Source organism: Alexandromys fortis, unplaced genomic scaffold (assembly GCF_014885135.2).
Source record: "Alexandromys fortis isolate MF-2015 unplaced genomic scaffold, M_Fortis_MF-2015_v1.1 scaffold_0, whole genome shotgun sequence".
Lineage (NCBI taxonomy): Eukaryota > Metazoa > Chordata > Mammalia > Rodentia > Cricetidae > Alexandromys > Alexandromys fortis.
In genome coordinates this window covers 40,019,311-40,043,332 of record NW_026067949.1, presented here as the reverse complement: position 1 = coordinate 40,043,332, position 24,022 = coordinate 40,019,311, and the positions used below count along the sequence as shown (strand labels likewise).

Genomic DNA, 24,022 nt, shown 5'->3' with positions numbered 1-24,022 from the left:
ACTTAATGATACAAGGAAATGAACATACCAATTGAAATTCATGGGCTACATTCATAGTTAAACATTCTGTTGCTAGAACAAAACCAGTTACCAAGTCGCACTCACGCCTAGATCAAAACATTCTATAGGCAAACAATTTTCTGGGTGAATTCCAAGTTATCTCCATACAGGGAACTGGAACTTAGTTGGATCCTTAAAGTTTTGTTTGAGGTAGGAACAGATCTACTTCTCTATTCCTGGAGAGCAAGGTCTGGCAATTAACCACACGTGTTAACAATAAGAACTCTCTGAATCTATATCTAGGTGGAACCTTTGTTTGAGGTAGAAGCAAAATAACCTTAAAGGAACTAGGTAAAAGTTCCAAACTCTCTGACCTTTGGTCATTGTGAAAACAGGTTCACATTTCCAGGCCTCCACAGTAGCTGTGGAAGAAATTACTCAAGTTCTGGTAAAATTTTGTTACAAGAGAATTCCACTTTTCATATTTTGGGGAGGATTTAAAGACAGCTGGTAATTTTTTTGTTGTTGTTTTCAAAAATGAAAGTAAATTTCAAAATGATCTTATATTTTATCCAGATTTTTAAATATTATAGTTTGCCTTAAGAGGAAATACACCTTTCTGAGTTGTATTTTTATTGCTTTAAGAGATGACCATGGCAACTAATACACAAAGAACTTAGGGGATGGTTTATAGTTCAGACGGTGAGTCCAGGACCATCATGACAGGGAGCAGAGCAGCAGGCAGACAGGCATGGAACTGGAGGCGATATCTTCCATGAAAACCACTGACAACTTATGCTAGACCTCTCTTATGGCGCAAAGGAAACACTCCTCCATTGCTGATGGGAATACAGTCACTTTGGAAATCAGTATGGCAATTTCTCAGATAATTAGGAAGCAACCTACCTCAAGACCTGGCAAAACTTTGTTTTTAAATTGTGGATGAACTCTCACTTTTCATCCATCTTAAGAACCCCAACTCTATGGTTCCATCCACAGGCTGAGATAATATTCTCCCTGACACACTTTCAAAGAGATTTAAAATGAACCCTAAAGTCTTCTCTTTGAGCCTGACTTCGTGCCCACTCTGTGGTCCACACAGTGAACCAGAAGCCTCCCACTTCAGTGACCATAATTCCAACATCAGTTTTCTTTAGGTGTTCTTCCAGGAACCTAGTTCAGCAGTCTTCATCTGGCTTCCTGCTGACATGCATGTGCTGTGCCTGCTACCATTTCATGGTTAATTTTAAAATATTGTATTTTGTCCCATTTTTAGAAGCTCAAAATAGAATTGTTAAAAAAAAAACTGGATCAAGGTCTTCATAGGTATGATTGTAATCTGCAGAACAATGTTCTATAGGCGCTGTATCAAACAGATATCTCTTGACCTGTGTGTTTTCGTAACTTTGGAAGTTAATATTTGATTTATTTTATATCTAAATTGTTACTCAACTGAGTAAATGCTCAATCTCCACTGAGCAGCCTGGGAAAGCACACCATGGCATCTGAGAAGTGGACTGTGGCAGTTTTTCTGCTTCAGCTGTGCTGTGTCGGCTGTGGCTTCTGCGGCAAGGTCCTTGTGTGGCCCTGTGATATGAGTCACTGGCTGAACCTAAAGACAATTCTTGAGGAGCTTGTGCAAAGAGGGCATGAGGTGACAGTGCTGAAATTCCCCGGTATTATCGTGGACCAGATTGAAAACTCTGCACTGAACTTTGAGAATGTTCCTGTGTTGTATGGAAATGAGACTCCTGAGAAATTTCTAAGCCATTTTCTGCACCTGGCTGTGGATGTCATTCCAAATTTGTCGGTTTGGCAAGCAGCAAAAACATTGCAAGATTTATTTATTCAATTGACTGCAAATTTTGAAGAGATCTGTAGGAGTGCATTGTACAACCAGACATTCATGAAGAAGCTTCGGGATGCAAAATACGATGTAATGGTCATAGACCCCATTATTCCCTGTGGAGAGTTGGTGGCTGAGGTGCTTCAGATCCCTTTTGTGAACACCCTGAGGTTCAGCATGGGATCTACCATAGAGAAATACTGTGGCCACCTTCCAATTCCTCTCTCCTATGTACCCGTTGTCATGAGTGAACTATCAGACCATATGACCTTCCCAGAAAGGGTGAAAAATATGATGCTGTCACTGTTTTTTGAATTTGGGCTCCAGCAATATGACTTTGCATTCTGGGATAAGTTTTACAGTGAAACACTAGGTAAGAGACAGCATTTGATGCTAAGGTAGTTGTTAGTATTTTAAACTTTAGAAATGTTTAAATATAGTGAAAGGAATGCATTTTATAAACTTTGTGTTCATATAAAACTCTACAAGTAAAAGTGATAAAGAGCTTATTGATAAGTAATTGGGGAAGTACAATGAAGCCATTTTGCTATTATTAACCTTTGTTTATAATTGTTAGACTGTTTAATAGTACTTTGAAGTTTAATAGGTCATCATATCTAAGAAAAGGTACTCAAGGATAAAGTCAATAGTGTAGAACATGGTTTTGTTTGTCAGATAAAGACTTATAATTTGTCAGATTAATTAATTACAGTTTGTTGTATCTTTTTAAAATCGTAGGTCTCTTATTGGTAAACAATACACTGTTGCAAAAATAAGAAATCTTTTTTGTTCAGGTAATGAAATGATTATGAAATAATTTTAGGGTGAGACAAAATTCAGTATGAAGTGCATTGACTTTGAATTCTATTCCACAAATACTTGCAGCTGCAAATTAAATTAAATTAATATTTTAGTATCAGCATATCCATCTGCTTGATATTTAATATTTTATTCCAATTCTAATTTTTTAAAAAATCCATCTAAATGGAACCTGATAGGCTCAGTCTCAGTTTCAAGGCAAACTTGATCATTCATTAGAAAACAGAAAGAAATTAAAAAAACATACCTAAATGTCCTTGGTGAAGTGAAAACTTTTAGTGTGCTTTAACCTCTGAGAAAATAAAGTCTTTTAGTCACTAATGTTTTTCCAGGTTTCTGTATTTCACAGTTCAAAGTATAAACCACTGTAGCAAACTTTTCACCTTGACAATGTTTTGTGACAATCCCCAGTGACTACACCAAGGCTTCATTCTGTTTTAGAGAGTGCATTTCTCCAAACTCTAAGTTAAGAGTTCCAACAGCAAGCATGCCCAGGGTTGCTTTGTAATTTTTAATTTTAGTTGTAATTGTTATTGTGTGGTGTTTGTGTAATGTGCATGTTCTAGGGTGTAAAGTGGAGGTCAGAGGACAACTTTGAGTCAGTTGAGTGGACAATGATGACAAAGAAAAAACCTTTGCCTTGTGTCTATCTCAGCAGGTCCAGGGCCTGTCAATCTCAAACCTATCCCCCCTGCCCGCCCCCCGGTTTTACAAACAACTCTTCCTGTCCCCTGTATTATTTAACCACCTTTGCATATGTGTCCATAGTTTTCCGTTTGTAGATATGGCAGCCATGTTGGATTATTGTCCCAGATTTCAACCCACATCTTAAGCTAAATATTTCCATGGTCATGACCTCATGAAGACAGAGAACTAAAGATATATATCTGGGAAAGTTTGCTGCCCTACTAGTGTATGATGGTCTACATGTGATTTAAGCTGTAGCAGTATTTTTATGAACATGAATGTCTTTATATTTGAGACATAGATGTTTAGACTTGAAATATCATCTTGATGGATTTTCTTAGATGAATAGTTTCCTTCTCTATTTCCTTTCATTAGTTTTTGTTTGAAATCTATTTTGTTAATTTTTTCCCAACCTGTTTATTGAATGCATTTAGTTGTTTTGATGTTGTTTTTGTTTGTTTGTTATTTGAAATGTGGTTTCTCTGAGTAGCTTGGTTTGTTCTGGAACTCACTCTGAAGACCAGAATGCCCTTGAACTCAGCGATTCATCTGCCTCTGCCTCCAAAATCCTGGGATTAAATGGCAGTGATATAAATGTCCTATTTAAGACTGAGCATTCAGTACTAACTTGCTCTCAGCTCTTTGGCCTATTATAACTCTATATACAAATCATTGCCTATCTAAATAAGGAGGATTGTTGCTTGTGAGAAAACAAGAGTCTTGTGACCTCAGTTTCTTCAAAAGCTTGCTGTTGCTCTCGGAATGTGCTTTCATGCTCCTCCCAGGTGAACTGGATAGAAGTGAGTTAACCCGGCCTATTATCTTTTGTGTAAGTGCTTCTATGGAAAAACATGTTTATGCTGCATTTGGCTTGTCAGTCACAAGTGGCTTGGCCTTGTGATTATACACTCTATGGATGTGGATTCTCTTAACCCTCAGAGTATAAATTGTTGGATGCTCTGAACAAAGGTGGCTATTGCATGTGAGTTTAGTCTACTTTACTTATTCATTGTCCCCATTTGCCAGGCTCTACTTCCTATAGAGTGATAAAAATTTCCCACTGCTAAAAGAAGTTGCCTTGATCAAGACTATGATCAGTGTTAATCTATGAGTATAAACAAAAATATCTAACAGACACTTTGACTACATTTCTACTAAGCAAAGCAGAGTTAGTAGATTCTCTTATGGCTTATGACCTACCCAGTCACAGGCTCTAACTGGCTTTACAGTAAAAGACATGAATTCTTTCGCATGGAGTAAGTCTCAAAGCTATCAGAAGATCATTGGTAACAACCTCTGCCCTAAACAGTCCTGGTATTACTACTATACCAGTTGGAGTATCTTACCATCAGGTTGGTTCTATTGTTCATAGGGTTCATAACCGTGCAACACATATAACTGTTTCTACCTCAGCACCCTGAATAGCACATTCTGACCTTATGAACACTAGCCAACAGGAATTAAACTGCAATTCAGGGACAAGCTTGAAAATTTGTGTCCAATATCCAAAATAAGTAGTGTCTTCAGAAGCCTGGCTTGGCCATTTATTGCTGGTGGGAAATAAAGAGCAATGACAATTGTCTATGCTGTTTAGGAAGCCACCAAAGCTTTCCTGGCCAAAGGCTCAAAGAGAGTCCCATGCTTGCCATTGGAGTTTACAAAGGAGTTTGAAGTGTGTTAGACTCAGATACATGAGACCTTGTATCATAGAAAGAAGAAGAGGAGGAGGAGAAAGAAAAATAAATAGAGGAGGAAGGGGATGGGGAGAGGGAAGAAAGAAGGAATGATACAGAGAAGGAGAAAAACCAAATAGCCCAATCAGTTTGAACAGAACTTGGTAGCTCATACCTGATAATGATATTTTTGAGCAAATATTTACTTACCTCTAAATTTTACAATTACTTTCTGTCTTAGCCACCTGAATGAGTTTTACTTCTTAGTCTTAAAATGGAAATAGCTCCATATACTTATCTCCTTTTTGATGGGTGTTGTGATTAGTAAGCAGTGTACTTTTAGTACACAAGTGTTATACTGTTTAAACTATTTAGCAGAATTTTGTGGTCCTTTCAAGTAGCACTTTAATGGATCTGTTAGTAAATTTGTACTGCAGTGTGCTTTAGAATTAGATTTAGCAGAACTTCTGGAACAATGGACTATATATTTATAGATTCTTCACCTTTTATCCAAAGAATATTTCTAGATTCTCAGCCTTTTCTCCAAAGAATTGAAAACAAAGGTTCACATGTATTTGCAAAAGAAGCAAGACTGACAGTGGGCAGCATGATTAAAGTCGCTAAAAGACCATAATTATTGTTCAGAGTTTATCAGATATTATAAAAAAAATTGAGTCTGAATTGGTCAGGTTATAAAACCTTTCCCTACAGAATTCTGAGCTGGGCGGACTACAAGATAAGTGGAAAGGAGCAAGGAGCGGCAGAGCAAGAAGCAAGCAAAGGAGAAAGTCCATGAGAAAATGCCCTTAAGAATCTCCAGGTATATTCTATGCTGAATGATTAACTAATTTAGGACTTCCTGCAAGGAAGGTGGACCTGCAGCCTCTGCATTAGAAGCTTTCCATTCAGAGACACATGAACATTTCTTGTTGCATAGGCAGAGGGGACTTAATAGCTTAATCCCAATTTAGATTACTGAATGAGGGCGGGGGGAAAACGGTACTATTTTGTTTTAATTCCCAGAGAATTTAGAAAACAATGAGGACCCTAAGAGAGACATACATAGATCTAATCTGCATGAGAAGTAGAAAAAAAAGAAACAAGATCTCCTGAGTAAATTGGGGAGCATGGGGACCTTGGAGGAGTGTTGAAGGGGAGGTAAGAAGCAAAGAGGGAAGCAGAACGTAGAGCTCAATAAAAATCAGTTAAAAAAACAAAAAAGAGTGGAGCATGCGTGTTGTGGTGGTCTCAATGAATTAGCCCCTACAGCCTCGTGAGGAGTGGCATTATTAGAGGTGTTGCCTTGTCAGAGCAGTGTGGCCTTGGTAGAATAGGTGTGGCCCTGTTGGAGTAGGTGTGGCCTTGTTGGAGGAAGTGTGTCATGGGGGGGTTGAACTTGGAGGTGTCAAAGGCTCAAGCCAGGTGTAGTGGCTCACTTTTTTCCCTGCCATGATAGATGCAGATGGCTGTAGCTTCTGGCACCACTAGGAGACACAGTCTTGCAACAAACTCTCTGATCTTCTGGCTGTTACAAATTTCTGACTTTTGTTTTCTCCTGAAACTTGAGTGAGTGACTGCATTGTTTTGGAGGCTGAATATACGGGGTCATGCAAATAGTAGCAACTGATTTTCCATTCTCTTTAAGTTAAAATAGTACTTTTCCACTTCATAAAGTATTCATCCTTGAAGATTTAGCTGAAGTATAAGTACATCCTTCCCTTCCCCTGGCCAGTCCTTTTCTATTCCTACTTTCCTTTCATGTCTTGGCTACAGACATCACCTCACTCTGATTCCTCAGGTTAGGAACTGAGGCAGAACTTTGGTTTTAAATTGTTGGTGAACTCTCACTTTTCATCCATCTTAGAACCCTAACCCTATGGTTCCGTCCACAGGCTGAGATAATATTCTCCCTGATAAGCTTTCATCGAGATGTAAAATGAATCCAAAGTCTCTTCTTTGAACTTGGCTTCTTCCTGCCCACTCTGTAGTCCACACAGTGAACCGAAAGCTCCTCACTTCAGTGATCATAATTCCAACAGCATTTTTCTTTAGCATGTTCTTCCAGGCACCTAGTTCAGAAGTTTTCATCTAGCTTCCTGCTGACACGCATGTGCTGTGTGTGCTATCATTACATCATTAATTTTAAAATATTACATTTTGTCCCATTTTTAAAAAGCTCAAAATAGAATTGTTAACAACTGGGTCCAGTTCTTCATGAATATCACTCTAATCTATGGAACAATGTTCTATGGGCACTATATCACACTGTTATCTCTTGACCTGTGTGTTTTCGTAACTTTGGAAATTAATATTTGATTTATTTTATATCTAAATTGTTACTCAACTGAGTAAATGCTCAATCTCCACTGAGCAGCCTGGGAAAGCACACCATGGCATCTGAGAAGTGGACTGTGGCAGTTTTTCTGTTTCAACTGTGCTGTGTCGGCTGTGGCTTCTGCGGCAAGGTCCTCGTGTGGCCCTGTGATTTGAGTCACTGTCTGAACCTGCAGACTATTCTTGAGGAGCTTGTGCAGAGAGGGCATGAGGTGACAGTGCTGAAATTCCCCAATATCATCATGGATCAGCACAAACACTCTGTACTGAACTTTGAGAACATTCCTGTGTCGCAAGAGAACGACATTGCCGAGAATTATGTAAACGAGCTAGTAAATGTAGCTGTGAATGTCATTCCAAATTTGTCGGTTTGGCAAGCAGCAAAAACATTGCAAGATTTCTTTATTCAACTGACTGCAGTTTTTGAAGGTCTCTGTAGGAGTGCAGTGTACAACCAGACATTCATGGACAAGCTCCGGGATGCAAAATATGATGTAATGGTCATAGACCCTGTCATTCCCTGTGGAGAGCTGGTGGCCGAGGTGCTTCGGGTCCCTTTTGTGAACACCCTCAGGTTCAGCATGGGGTCTACCATGGAGAAATACTGTGGCCACCTTCCAATTCCGCTCTCCTATGTACCCGTTGTCATGAGTGAACTATCAGACCATATGACCTTCCCAGAAAGGGTGAAATATATGATGCTGTCACTGTTTTTTTGAATTTGGGCTCCAACAATATGACTTTGCATTCTGGGATAAGTTTTACAGTGAAACACTAGGTAAGAGACTGCATTTGATGCTAAGCTAGTTGTTAGTATTTTAAAGCTTAGGAAATGGTTAAATACAATGAAAGGAATGCATCTTATAAACTTTGTGTCCATGTAAAACTTCACATGCGAAAGACTCAATTGTTTATTTGTAACTAATTGAGGAAATAGAATGAAATCATTTTCCTATTATTACCCTTTGTTTTTAATTGTTAAACTCTTTGATAGTACCTTGAAATGTAACAGATCATTATCAATTTTAAAAATGATGTACAGATAAGTATCAATAGAATAGAACATGCATTTATTTTCATCTTTTCAAGGATGGTATGGCTCTTATTGGTAAACAATATATTGTTGCTGAAGTAAGAAATATTTATGCCAGTAATAAGGTGAAACATAAACAGTTATGTCAGGATGAGACTAATTCAATCTCTACTACATAACTCTAAATTTCATTCCACAAATATTTTCAATTGCAAATTATTTATCTAAATATCTATATCACTCCATCAATTGAGGTGCCTAATATCTTAATAACTCAGCAAATAAAGGAAATCATGAAGGCCGTGACTAAAGCATCCTTGGCCATCTAGCACAATTAAATTTAAAATATTAACATATTTGGTATACCAGCATGTCTTTCTGTTTGGTTTTTAGTATATCATTTGGATTCTAGTTAAGAAAAAAAAAACTAAATAGAAAGATAGATTCAGTCTCAGAGTGAACATCATGTTGCAAGACAAAATTAGTCATTCATTAGAAAACAGAATAAAATAAAAAAATAAAGTATAAGCCCTTGATGAGGTGAAAACTTTTACTGTGCTTTAGTCTCTGAAGAAATCAAGTCTTTTAGAGATTGATAGTTTCCGGGTTTCTATGTTGCACTGCCAGAGGTATATTCCAGCATTGTTTTTACCATGCATTAGGAAGCTGTCCCCAGTGACTATGACAAATTTTCACCCTTTTAAAAAGGGTTATATTTCTCAAAACTCTGTACCATCAAAGTTCACCATCAAGCCCTGACTCGCCTTGAATTTAATTCCAAAATTTACTTCAATTCCAAATATTACTTTTTAATGTTTGTATGAGGCAGATGCTCTACAATGCTCATGTGGGGGTCAGAGGACAGCCCTGAGTCAGGAGAGTAAACAGTGATGACAAAGCAAGAACCTTTATCTTGTGTCCGTCTCAGCAGGTCCAGCGCTGGTTTGGCTCATGCCTATTCCCTCGTCTTGCGGACAGCTTCTTTCCCATGTATTACTTAACCACCTCTCTGAAAATATGTCTATAGTTCTCTTTTTAGAGAGATGGCAGCCATGTTCAATTACTGTCCAAGATCTCAATCCATGTCATAAGTAAAATATGACCAGTGTCTTGACCTCAACTTTGGCTGAGAGAATTGGAAAACAGGATACCAAGATAAACTACTGTGCACCTTTGCCACAGGAACTGTGAATGAAGCCTATCTTCTACTCAGCAGGGGCTCACTGGAGGGGCAGGCATCTTAGTGTATAACAGTAAAGTTTGCCACTATCCTCCCTGTAATTAAAAATTATGAGAGGACTTTCATTTTATTTAATCTTTACAGCAGGTAGGACAATTAATTGATTTTTCTCCTTTGGCAGCTTACATAGCACCTTCAATACTGTGAAAGCAAGCCCTCAGCGAGGAGGATTCCAGGGCAATTCTAGCTGCATTCCTCTACATTCTATTTCAGACTTGTACAATATCTTCATTAACAGGATCTTTGAGATTTTATGAGTCACCAATAGCAAAACCTTATATTGTGTCAGGTATCTCCTAACACAATTTGAAGGAAGTTTTCCCATTTTAGGAATTAGGATTTTTGTTAGTTAGTTTATTATTCTTGTGGGCCTTGGAGTTATTATCACTCTGTGTGCTTTGTGACATAATTACATATGTGTGTGTGAATAAACACACTTTTGTGCATTTTCGAGTATGCTTATGAAATAATGTTTCTCTATTGCTACGGCCATTTGTTGTCAGTTGTTTTCTTGATCTTAGTCATTGTAATTGGGGTAGGATGAAATAAAAAATAGTTTTAATTTTTATTTCTCTAATTGTTAAGGATGTTAAGCACTTTTAGAGTTATTCCTTAGTTTTGTGTTTTTCTTGAAAAGTCTCTTTCTAGACCCACTACTAAGTTTTAATTGCTTTGCTTGTTTTCCTGATACTTTACATTTGAGTTCTTTGTATATTCTAGATATTAACACTGCATCTGATGTATAGCTGTAAAATATTCTGAATCAGGTGTGGACAGTTTTATTATAATTGATCATCACGATGAAAAGGTTTCCTAGGCTGGTCTACAATTAAGGAAATGTAATCCAGAAACCTGGATAGTGAAGTCAGATTCAAAAATATGTTCTTGAGAGGGTTAAAAAATAAGTTTTTTTTTCCTTCCTTGACTCTCAAATTCTTCCCATTCTTTTCAGTTTATGAGATCCCCTTTGTGAATTACAGTGCTTACTTTTCTGCACTGATTTTTTAAAAATATTTATTATGTATACAATATTCTGTCTGTGTGTATGCCTGCAGGCCAGAAGAGGGCACCAAACCCCATTACAGATGGTTGTGAAGCACCATGTATGTGGTTGCTGGGAATTGAACTCAGGACCTTTGGAAGAGCAGGCAATGCTCTTAATCTCTGAGCCATCTCTCCAGCCCCGTCTGCACTGATTTTTATAAGATTTTTCTAGGCTTTTTTTTTTTTCAAACAGCTTCAGGTTTTCTTGCCTTCACTTTTTGAGATCCTTGCTGCATGTGGAGCTGCTGTTATGCAAAGTGATAGATACTGGTTACTATCATTCTTCTCCATGTAGCATTCATTTTCCTCAGCACCATTTGCTGAAGATGCTGTGTCTTTTGACATCTTTGTCAGTTAGGAAGATGGTTGTAGTTATTTACACTCACGTTTGTGCCTTCTACTCAGCCTCATACTTTGAATTTGATTTTGACTAAAGGTAGAAGCCATGATGGAATACTGTTTATGTCTTGCTACCAATGGCTTCACTCAGCCCACTTTTTTATACCATCCAAAATTTCCTTTCTAGTGCTGTCATTGTCTTCACAATGAGCTGGACCCTCCAACAATAATCATTACTGTACTAAAGTTTTCCTACAGGCCAATTGACCAACAGAGATTTCCTCTTCTCTGCTGGGTGTAGATGTGTGTCAAGTTGACCAAAGGCAGACCACACCACTGACCCCTTGTCAAGATGACAGAAAAATGTATCACTATTCATCTATAACGTTTCCTTTCACAGTCATCCCCAATATGTGATATTAATATTAAAAACACATATGAAGTATAATATAGCTTTAAAAGTTCCACAATCTTTAAAAGTTTCAACACTTGGAATTATAAAGTCCTTTTAAAAACATACAGTCTCGTTAAATGTCCAAAGCCTCTTACTATGGACTCTTGTAAAATCAAAAATAAATTACAAACTTTCTAACTCCAAGAGGGAAGAATCAAGACACAGTCAAATCAAATCAAAGCAGAATCAAAATTCAACAGTGAGAAGACTAAGTGGTTGTCCTCTCAGAACCACTCATGAACTCCTGGAAAGCAAGTGGCCTGTGCAGTTCTGCTTCTTCAAGTCTGCCTCTGTAGTACGGGCAGCTTGTTGTACAGGTTCAGGTCAGTTCCATTCCACAGCTGTAGCCATCCTAAGGTACTTGTATCTCTCTGACCCTACTGTAACTAAGCTTATACCTTCACCAGTGGCCACTTCTTGCCTCTCTTCAGGGATTTCAGTCCTGCCACAAAGTAACAAGCCCCAGTTGTTCTCCACCTAAGAAGGCATCTCTTCTTGCCTTCAAAACTAGTACCACCTGGGTGATTTTTTTGGTAGTAATTGAGCACAGTGGATTTTATTTTTTTAATTTATTTATTTATTAAAGATTTCTGTCTCTTCCCCACCGCCGCCTCCCATTTCCCTCCCCCTCCCCCAATCAAGTCCCCCTCCCTCGTCAGCCCAAAGAGCAATCAGGGTTCCCTGCCCTGTGGGAAGTCCAAGGACCACCCACCTCCATCCAGGTCTAGTAAGGTGAGCATCCAAACTGCCTAGGCTCCCACAAAGCCAATACGTGCAGTAGGATCAAAAACCCATTGCCATTGTTCTTGAGGTCTCAGTAGTCCTCATTGTCCGCTATGTTCAGCGAGACCGGTTTTAACCCAGGCTTTTTCAGACCCAGGCCAGCTGGCCTTGGTGAGTTCCCGATAGAACATCCCCATTGTCTCAGTGTGTGGGTGCACCCCTCGCGGTCCTGAGTTCCTTGCTCGTGCTCTCTCTCCTTCTGCTCCTGATTTGGACCTTGAGATTTCAGTCCGGTGCTCCAATGTGGGTCTCTGTCTCTGTCTCCTTTCATCGCCTGATGAAGGTTAATATTCAGGAGGATGCCTATATGTTTTTCTTTGGGTTCTCCTTCTTATTTAGCTTCTCTAAGAACCCGAATTATAGGCTCAATGTCCTTTATTTATGGCTAGAAACCAAATATGAGTGAGTACATCCCATGTTCCTCTTTTTGGGTCTGGCTTACCTCACTCAGGATAGTGTTTTCTATTTCCATCCATTTGCCTGCAAACTTCAAGAAGTCCTTGTTTTTTACTGCTGAGTAGTACTCTAATATGTATATATTCCATACTTTCTTCATCCATTCTTCAATTGAAGGGCATCTAGGTTGTTTCCAGGTTCTGGCTATTACAAACAATGCTGCTATGAACATAGTAGAGCATATACTTTTGTTGTATGATAAGGCTTCTCTTGGGTATATTCCCAAGGAGGCACAGGAGACCACTTCCTACGTATAACCCCAGCAGTACAGACACTAAGGGCCTCTTTGAATAAATGGGACCTCCTGAGACTGAGAAGCTTCTGTAAAGCAAAGGACACTGTCACTAAGACAAAAAGGCAACCCACTGACTGGGAGAAGATCTTCACCAATCCCACAACTGACAAAGGTCTGATCTCCAAAATATATAAAGAACTCAAGAAACTAGACCGTAAAAGTCTAATCAACCCAATTATAAAATGGGGCACTGAGCTGAACAGAGAACTCTCAACAGAAGAAGTTCAAATGGCCAAAAGACACTTAAGGTCATGCTCAACTTCCTTAGTGATCAGAGAAATGCAAATCAAGACAACTTTAAGATACCGTCTTACACCTGTCAGAATGGCTAAAATAAAAAACACCAATGATAGCCTTTGCTGGAGAGGTTGTGGAGAAAGGGATACACTCATCCATTGCTGGTGGGAATGCAAACTTTTGCAACCGTTTTGGAAAGCAGTGTGGCAGTTTCTCAGGAAATTCGGGATCAACCTACACCTGGGTGATTCTTACACATTACCAAATCCAGCTGTCAACACAACATGCATTCTGGGTCACCACTGGACTGTATTGCTTCTTTATGTTGTCTCTGAAGAAATTTGCATATCTCTATTAGGAAAAAGAAGAAAAATGATATGCAATTAAATTCCACTTTGATAATATGTTCCATGTTCTGTTGTTTCGCTGGGTACAGGAAATGTTTCCACTACGTTGAAGTTTTTCGAGGACAGTCTCTCTTTTTGGTAAGAGGACAATGTTTGTAACCACAGTAGGCAAAATGTCTTAGCATAGCTCAGCACTAAACTGAAATAGGTCCATAAATTAGGAGGAGATTGAGTTAATTATATGATTTGCTTTATCCTAATTTTGAAGTCATAAGTTATTCTATCAAATTTATATAATTCTCCTATCAGATCAGGATATCTGCCTGAATAAAACCTAGCTATATTAGTTGTGGACAGTTTTATCATAATTAACCACCATCATAAAAAGGTTTCCTAGGATGGTCTATAGTTTAGGCAGTGTAATACAGAAACCTAGATATTTAAATCAAACTCAAAATGTGTTTTTGGTAGGTTAAAAAAGTAAGGTTTTTCCCCCTGAATATTAGCCTTTTTCATTGCTTCTCTTCTTGCCCACTGATCAACCTGGACCAGTAGGTGTCTCTTCAATGACAGGATCTTAAATGGAAGTGGCTAGGAGCTGAGACAATAAAGGAGAAGATGGGAATGCTGTGGTAGGAGGGTCTTGCATAAGCTGTCTTATTCCAAGCTATCTTATTAAAAAGTGCAGCATCTTATAATACTATTTACAGGGGAGAAATGGGATGAAACCAATGGGACGTTAATCAAACAATGTTGCACAAGGAGAGGACAGGGTATCTCAAGACCATTACAGAGCAAGCACGCACACATGCACATGCACACAAGCTGTCACACACACACACACACACACACACACACACACACACACACACACCAGACTTGAAACTGCTTATGATAGCCACATAATGATGGAAGGTGTTTGTTTCTCTGGATACAAGGCCACAGCTTCCCCAAAGACCTGGACTTAGGCCATTACTGGCTCTGATAGGCATATTCCTGGATTTGAGAAAGGGGTGTATTCCTTCTCCTTTGATCAGGACCAAAGGAAAGCCTTGGAACAGCCAAGCCCTTAATAATATATCATTGACTAGATTATGAAATTATAATTACTACCTTACTACTTCCATATCCTGGCTTCTTTTTTCCCCACAATCCTTCCTCCCTTCCTTTAAACGTATAATCATGACAAGCATATCAGAGTACTGGAATTTTCATCTTAATAACTTATGTAGAAATGTGGGACATTTGTAAACTATATTTTTATGTGTTTTAGTGTTTGCATGCATGTATACAACCTACAGGTATAGTTACAGATGCTTATGAGCTGCCGGGTGAGTGCTGGAAACATAACCCAGGTTCTCTGCAAGAGTAGCGAGAGCTGTTGCCCACTGAGTCAAGCCTCCAGCCTCTCTATAGTGCACTTTTTCCTCAGCAAATATGACTGCTAATGTTGCCCACTCAATTTTCTGCATGTTTTAAAGGAAGACCCACAACATTCTGTGAGACCATTGGAAAAGCTGAGATTTGGCTAATTCGGACATATTGGGACTTTGAATTTCCTCGTCCATATTTACCAAATTTTGAGTTTGTTGGAGGACTGCACTGCAAACCTGCCAAGCCTTTACCTAAGGTAGGTCTGTGATGGGAGGTATTAAGAAATCTGTGATATAATGGTTGATTTTCTTACAAGGTTAATAACTTTATTAACATTGATATTACTATTAGTAGCTTCACTACACCAGGGGAATTTATATTCCTCATCATAGGTAATTTTTGACGAAACTTGTTGGATCTTTCCAACATTACTAAAGAAATTTAGGATTAAGAACAAAATTGGAATGATGTATTAAAAAAAAGTACCCATGTGTCTGCATTGTGAATATCGCAGTAAATAGTGGAAAGAACCATGAAGATGACCAAGGTGAATTCCACATGTGCCTGGCAGAGCTGTGAACCAGAATCTGTGCCCAACTGCTTGAAAGAGAAAGATGCCTTCTTGAGAGATCTGGGCAAATATATTAGAATTTAATGAGTAAGAGAAAACATGTATTGAAGGCCTTTAGAATCAAGGCATCTCAGACATGATAATTAATTAATTAATCTTAGGCAATAATTGATGTGCTGACCTTTACTGTCGGAGTGATAATTGGCAGTAAAAAAATACAGAGTTGACAGTGATGAGTTTGCCTTTCAATTACATATGATAAAGAACTGAAAATTTATTATTTCAATGAAGAGAACTTTTGAGAATTCTAAAAAATAGCCAGTTTATTTGAGAGTCATCAGCGTTGAGTAAAAGTAATAAAATGGGTAGACTCAAGAGATATATAGGGCCTCTATGAGTATGAAGTGAGGAGATTTTGAAGTAAAAAAGAACATTGCATATTATATTTTTAAAAAATGAATGCCAGGAATGTTGAAACAAAAATTACTGAGAATAAAAGGAGATAACAGGCAAACAAAGTAGGAGAATTGTACAGAGACAAGAGACAAATATAAATTTATTTGATTGGTAACTCCTCGGGCACAGAATTTGCAGAAGATTGCAGATTAAGTGTTTTTCTTTTCTGGGAAGTTCTGTATTCCTGTATAGGCTGTGGAGGGTGTATTTAAATGTAACTTTTATTTTAGTTTTATGAATATGTTTTTCTTGTATTATAGCTGTCACCAGTCTTTACTAAATATTACTGTGTAAAATTTAATGAATCAATAGCTAAATGATACAGAGATGGTAAACTCCATGACACACTATTAGATTTAATTTCCTAAAGTCCCTCCATATGCAAAACTCTACAAAACTGTTTAGACATATTTCATAGGACTAAAGGGGAACCTTCATTCCAAATGACAACTGTCTAAGAAAATAGATGCTGACCAAGTAAATGTCAATCACGGCTTTCATATTTTTTGAATGAGGAAAAAATGAGGTTCCCTCAAGTAAAAGTTTAACATCATTTGAGTAGTGTATGTGTGAGTGTGTCTGTCTGTCTGTCAATGTGTGTTTCTATCTAAGTGTCCATGTATGAGTATGTGTGCGTGTGTGTCTGTCTGTCAATGGGGTATTTCTATGTGTGCCTGTATTTATGTGTTATAGTATAAATATATATTTGAAAATATGTTAAAACAATCAAATAGTGTACCTGTCAATCTCAGCACTTGAGGGTTTCAGGCAGGGAATCTTGAGTCTGAGGCCAGACTGAGAGGTGTAACAAGACTGTCTCTAAAACAAAAACTAACAAAGTTATATGAAGTTCTTAAAAATCTTAATATGAGCTGAAAATAGCAGTCTTCTTCCATCCATTAATTGTAGATTTTTGGCCACAAAGGCCACAGGACATATTTCTAGACAGTGGCATTCACATGTTATTCTGTGAGGAACTCAGTTCCATTCTTGCAGTGCAAACTTTTTAAAATGTGAATGTTGAGGAAAGTTTATTTTTAAATTATTTTTTTTACTTTGACTATAAGGCTCCAATTACTGCAATTATTTTTAGGTGGGAGATAATCCATCAGGAAGACAATCAACATTGTCCACAAATGCCATTGTGATTAGAGCAGTAAACTAGCCACTGTGTTCTTCTTAAGTATGCAATTATAAAATCCCACCACTAACAGATTTCTTCTTGGTTTTGTGAAGTAGGGAAGACAGTATATAAATAAAAGTAGCCTTGATTGTTTGTGTAACAATCAAGAGAGAAGGTGGATCAATCTAAGATACTGTTTATGTAGCAGACATAATAATATTAAAATCATAGCCTTACTTCCATGGAATAATTCCCCATTTTGCAAACAGCTCAGTTGCATGAGGAGTGTTAAATTTTGAAAGCAACAATTCCATTTACTTGGAGAAAAGCTGCCAGGAGCTGTTGTTTCTTTCTATATTGATTTACTACCATGGCTTTACCGAATATATTTCATGTATGTTTCAGAGAGATGTCTCCTCTTTAAATGAGTAGGTAGTTCTACAAGGTAAGACAGAAATAATCTAAGAATTTAGATCTTTTCAGTTTTACTAATTTCTTTTCTTTTTTCCCTTATGGTCATGTCTGTTTCGAGACATGTCTTACTATGTTTTCCTGGCTGGCCTGAAACTCACTATGTAAACCAGACTTTCCTTGATTGAACACACAGAGATCTGCCTTCCTCTGCCTTAAGGCATGTGCCCCTGTGGGGTGGGGCGGGCTGGTGTGTGTTTTTAATAGACAGAATGTTATTTTTTACAGGAAATGGAAGAATTCGTCCAGAGCTCAGGGGAACACGGTGTGGTGGTGTTTTCTCTGGGGTCAATGGTCAAAAACCTGACAGAAGACAAAGCCAATCTCATAGCCTCAGCTCTTGCCCAGATTCCTCAGAAGGTTGGTACATCCTCTTGATCCTGGGAAACCGTGAAGCTTAGGGCTGCCTAGTGAGCAAAGAAGACAGAGTTCTTTGAACGTAGAAACTGCAACTTATTACTTAGGGATCACAGCTGAGACCAGCATGCAGTAAATATTGATCGAACATGTAAGTGGTATTTGTAGTTACGTTTGATCATTTGCCTACTGACTCTTAGCATGACTATGGGAAAACATGTTTTGTAGTCTTTGATCTTTTTACTTTTACTGCTTTCTCATACATTATGGTCCCACCACAGTTTCCCCTGCCTCCGCTGTTTCCACTCCTACCTCCCTTCTTCCCCAGATCCATTATTCCTCCATTACCCTTCAAAATAAGAGGAGGCTTCCCAGGGATAACAGCTGAACATAGCACAATAAGTTATAATAAGACTAGGCACAAACCCTCAAAGAGGAAGATCGAGACCACGTGAAATTCCGTGACCTGCACTGAGTCCTAGCAAAAATTCCAATGCATGATTTAGCAAAGTGGCGCACAAGATGTGAAATGCTACATACAGAGCAGAGACCAGGCTTAAAAAGGATTTTTATTAGGACTTTACCAAAGTGTACTTCATATAGAAGTAGAAACTTCAAGTCATGAATTCTTCCAAAGTTGAGGAGTCTATACTCTCAAGTATAGACTTGCAATAGTCAAAGAATATTAATTTTCCAATTTATACTTAATGAATTTAAATAATTGAATCCTATATTTGCATTCTCTATGTAGCTTTATATTTATGTGCAAGAGAAAGTATATAAAGATGTATGAAACACGCATTCTAACTATGTTTCTGAAAACTTGTGTGTTAAGGTCTACAGTATCCCTTAATTTTCTACTTTTTAGTTATATGAAATTTTCTTTCTCTTTGTGGGAAATATTATGTAACAGAATGTTACATTTTAACCAAATAACTTAATCTAGTCTAGAAACACAGAGAAACACACATGCACGCGCACGCACACACACACACACAGNGAGAGAGAGAGAGAGAGAGAGAGAGAGAGAGAGAGAGAGAGAGGCCAAGACTAGAGAGGAATAAAGAAGAAAGGACAAAATCAAAAACAAAGAGAAGTTGGTAGGCAAAGTCAAATAAGGAGGTGATGTAAAGGGAAAGAAAAAAGTCAAATAAATAAGAAAGAAATAAGAAAGAAATTTACAAACACTAAACCAAGTTATATTTTTGGAAAAAAATCGCATTTTGGACATAATAAAGATCAATAAATCTTGTGAAATAAATGTTTATGGCATTCACATTCATAGTGGTTTTGATCCCAATATTCAGATTAATTAAAATTTAACTTCTTGTTCCATCAGCTTTTCAGTACTGAAGATAATGGTGGTAATATTATGCTATTAGACTATTAGGAGAAGCTATTGTGAATAGGTAGGTATGAACAGGTCTACTATATCTCTCGGTTTTTACAAGCAGCCACAAATGTGCTTTCTCCTTGAGGATCATCTAATAAATACAGGCTATCTTTGTTCTAAATAACACAATGGCCAGACCACATCCTCACTGTGTGTTTTTAGCTTGCAAAATCACAACATTTTCTCCAACAGGTTTTGTGGAGATACTCAGGCCAGAAACCGGCCACTTTAGGATCCAACACGCGGCTTTTTAACTGGATTCCCCAGAATGATCTACTTGGTAAGTCCATGGGGTCCAAAGCTATGCAGGCAGAAATCCATCAGATCAGTTGACAATATCGAATCATTTATATTTTCACATTGCACTTCTTCTACTTTAGAGACAACTATGATTAAATAATTAGCCATGAAATTAAGGGTTGTTTTGTTTATGTTTTGCCTTGGTTCACAAAAGAGCATTCAAACTTGGGACTCTCATCGGTTTTGAGGATTCCATCCAATTTCACCATTCCAGTGGTACCTTCTCAGTCAGTGAAGAAAGGGTTAATTCTATGGAGGAAATGTCTTATGTGCCCAACCTTTGTAGGCTGTGTTTCCTTCTTCAGTGACTCACACTATACCTTTTGTGCGAATACCATAGCTGGAAATCCATACTAATTTGTCACTCTGTTCCTCAAACAGGACATCCTAAAACCAAAGCCTTCATCACGCATGGTGGAACGAATGGGATCTACGAGGCCATTTACCACGGGATCCCTATGGTGGGAGTTCCCATGTTCGCTGATCAGCCTGACAACATTGCTCACATGAAGGCCAAAGGAGCAGCCCTGAAAGTAAATTTCAACACAATGACAAGTGCAGATTTACTCAGTGCCTTGAGAGCTGTCATTAATGAGCCTTCGTAAGTATTACTGTTTGGAAATCCTTGTCAGCCACTGGTTAACCTTGCCATCATTCTGGAAAATTCCCAATGTCTCGTATCTTACATTTGTCTCATTTTCAAAGAGGAGAAAATAAAACAGTTTCCAAAAAAGAAAAATGTTTTTCTCCTTTCCTATCTACTAAAGTTAGCTCCTGAAACTGGGGAAAGTAATTCTTTGAAGATTGTAATAATTTGCAAAATAGTTTATGAATAAACAAATTCACTTGTAGTTTTCATTTAAGAAATAAGTATATAAGCCCTTAGATAAAATTGTTTAAAAGACAGAATTATATGCTGAATATTATTTTTTCAAAATCAATTTATAGTGTTATCGAACATTACAATTATATACTAGTTATTTCAGAGTAAGTATATCATAATATTTAAGCTACTCAAGGAATGTATTTCAGGAGATAATCTTTGGGCTAGGAATGTCACTATTTTTTAGACATGAGCTACACTTTTATGTAAATGTTAACAGAGCCTTTTGATACCTTAGACTCTTTCCAAGTTCTTAGTAATAGTTTGATTCATTTTTATTAACTATCAGAGTGGGTACATTTTATGATCCTTTTAAACATTGATGCACAGATCATTCATTATATTTTATTATTAGTTTTAAAATTATTGATCCAAAAAAAATCATAAATTTTTTAGAAAGCTCATATGTATTGATTTAGAAAACTCACATATATACATATATGTATAAATAGTATATACTTTTAGACAGCTCATATAAATAGTACATCTACATATATATACTAAAATGGTACTTTAAATAACCATAAGCACTTTTAGAAAGATCATATATATAAATATATATATAGTATAAAAGTATTTTTAGAAACCATATATATATATGTGTGTGTATGATTTGGTATACATATATGTACATGAAATGGTATTTAACATGAAATAACTTCATATTAACAAAAAGGCAAATAGTATAGCTAAGATTGCTGGGAACATAGGGAATAGTGTTTTATTCCATTATCTGATTCTCTAAAATAAATAAAAATTTCAACAGAGAGCTGGGAAGGGTCGTCAGTGTAAGTTCTGGCCGTGAAGAGTGAGCACCTGAGTTCAGATCCCCCGTGTTTTAGCTTTTGTCTGTAATACCTAGGTGTCTAGAGAAAAATGAGATGTAGAGACAGGAGAATCCCAAAAGCAGACCAGCTAGGCTGCTGGGTACATCAGTGCACAACAGACCTGTCTTAGACAAGGTAGAATTTGAGGACTAACACCTAGCGGTTGTTCTCTGACTACTTACTACATGTGCACGTACCACCCACTCTCCGTGTTCATTTACACATGCAGAGATAAGAAAATGCAAGAGGATACATTCTACTATATATTATACATATACAAATGATAGGCATGTTAATTATTCAGGATGTTTTAACAGTTTTATGTCTAGACATTTAATGACTAAAAGGTGAATTAAGTTAATAAACAAAGGCCTTTATTGTCCGGCTTTTTATAAAAATAGAATTTAAAAAAAAATGGTCACAATGTTTTCTGACAAATATACATAAATTTGAAATTTAATCTCTAAGCAGAAAACCTCATTGGAAAAGCAAATTGGTAAATATTAGGATTTTATCACCAATCTAGTTTGCCTAAATTTCAGCTGTGTGATCCTGTGAAACTGTATCTTGATTCTATTTTTGGTTCAGTGAAATAAAAAAATACAAGACTTTTTTTTTTCATTTGTTTTGTTTTCTTTTTTACAATGAGCAAAGTAGAATGCATATAAGTAGTGCCTTGCTATGGCTGGTGCACCAATTGCATCCCATGAACCTGATGACCACTATGCTGCTTGCCCAGGTCTAAGGAAGTCAACAGCACTGAAGCAACTACCCACAAATCACATGCCTTCTCTCATTGCCACCAATGAAACGAAACCGAATAGAATCAACACGAGGCAGAATAGTTCTGACTCAAAATTGGGAAACTGAAAGAGACAACATATTTTGCCTTTTAGATATATAAATCCCAGCAATGGGTTGTTTCAAAAATGATTAAACCTTCACTCTCAAATGTTTTTTTTTTTTTTTTTTTTTTTTTTTTTTTTTTTTTTTTTTTTTTTTTTTTGCCAAATGACCGAGGCATCTGATTTTAGAGAGCTATTTTTATTTCCTACACAACGTCCAAGTCCTTGTCCTTGTACATGTCATTCTTAAATAACAGTAGTGGTTTTTGTATTCAGTCTCACATTGCTGAGTAAGAGAGATGTTGTCTTTTGGATCACAAGCTTGTAAATGTGCATGGAGGAGTGAGAGATCTCAGAACACTAAAATTACTGTCTGCTTGTTTCCTGTATCTATAACACGAACTTCCTAAATTCTAGTGGCCACACTATGTGCAGATGTACACATGTACACACACACGCATGTGTAGATGTCCCCTGCTTCTTGAGCACTGTAGTTCCTATGACATCACAGTTCTATCAGAAAAATGAGACTAAAGATTTGATACTGGATCATACAATTTTTCTACATCTGTATTTGACCACATTGTCTAGGAACGTATTGCTCACACAACTTTTTCTTTAAACTTCTGACAGCCTCTGAAACAAAGTTGCAGAAACTATTAAGTATGTCTTAAACTTATATAGCTGATGTCTTGCATAGTATATAAGATGTTTCATTAACAATCAATAAACAGTTTATATGCGTTTATCTTTTAGCTATAAAGAAAATGCCATGAGGCTATCGAGAATTCACCATGAACAGCCTGTGAAGCCCCTGGACCGAGCTGTCTTCTGGATTGAGTTTGTCATGCGCCACAAAGGGGCCAAGCACCTTCGTGTGGCAGCCCACAACCTCAACTGGTTCCAGTATCACTCGCTAGATGTGATTGGGTTTCTCCTGGTCTGTGTTGTAACTCTGGTATTCATCATCACTAAATGCTGTTTGTTTACCTGTCGAAAACTATGTAAGTCAGAAAAGAAGAAAAGGAGGAACAGAAAAAAAAAGAACTAGGTCTCTCTAGGTTTGAGAAAGTCTTGAATGACAGTTATAGCAATTCTAGCCACAAAGAACTTGCATTCACCTGCTTTTATACTATTTTCAAGTATCCTGTTCTTTTTTGACAAAATATCATGTTAAATGTTTTAGGTTTACTTCATCTGCTCACCCATTTTGGTTGTCATTTAGTAGGCAGTCTTATCATTCTCTGCTTACTGTCCTTAGATATGAAAACTGTTAATTCTAAACATGTTCTATATAAATAAAGTGATGACATATAGTATGTAATTGATATATGAAACAAACCTGTCATATTATCTAAGAATGATCACAGGAAATTAGTGTGTTATGAGAAGATACTTTTCTAATAAAAATGAATTTTTCTATTTCTCCAGTGTTGCAGGTATTAGAGCATGAATTCTTTTTATACCTTTTGAAAATTTATTTTTATTTAAAATAATGTTTCATGCAAAATATTTTGATCACATTTTTTCTTTCCAATTCCTCCCATATCCTCGCAATCTCACTGCCCAACCAAATTCATTTTCTTTCTCTCACAAAACTGTATTAAAAAATGTTATTTTTTTGCCACTCAGCAATACTCCATTGTGTAATTGTATCACATTTTCTTTATCCATTCTTCATTTGAGGGGCATCTAGGTTGTTTCCAGGTTCTGGGTATCATAAATAATGCTGCTATGAGCATAGCTGAGCACATGTCCTTGTGGTATCATTAAGCGTCCTTTGGACATATAGCCAAAAGTGGTATTGTTGGGTCTTGGGGGTGGATCTAGAAAAA

The 24,022-nt window shown here is 37.2% G+C and overlaps 1 protein-coding gene across 1 annotated transcript; it reads left to right on the top strand.

The window, feature by feature from the left end:
• Window positions 1–1,485: 1,485 nt before the first annotated feature.
• LOC126506294 (UDP-glucuronosyltransferase 2A3-like) lies at window positions 1,486–23,627 on the top strand. The gene is made up of 6 exons (XM_050149720.1): window positions 1,486–2,219; window positions 15,069–15,217; window positions 17,811–17,942; window positions 19,525–19,612; window positions 20,014–20,233; window positions 22,944–23,627. The coding sequence occupies exons 1-6, from the start codon at window positions 1,499–1,501 to the stop codon at window positions 23,236–23,238; spliced, it is 1,605 nt and encodes a 534-aa protein (XP_050005677.1). The 5' UTR covers window positions 1,486–1,498; the 3' UTR covers window positions 23,239–23,627.
• Window positions 23,628–24,022: the final 395 nt, after the last annotated feature.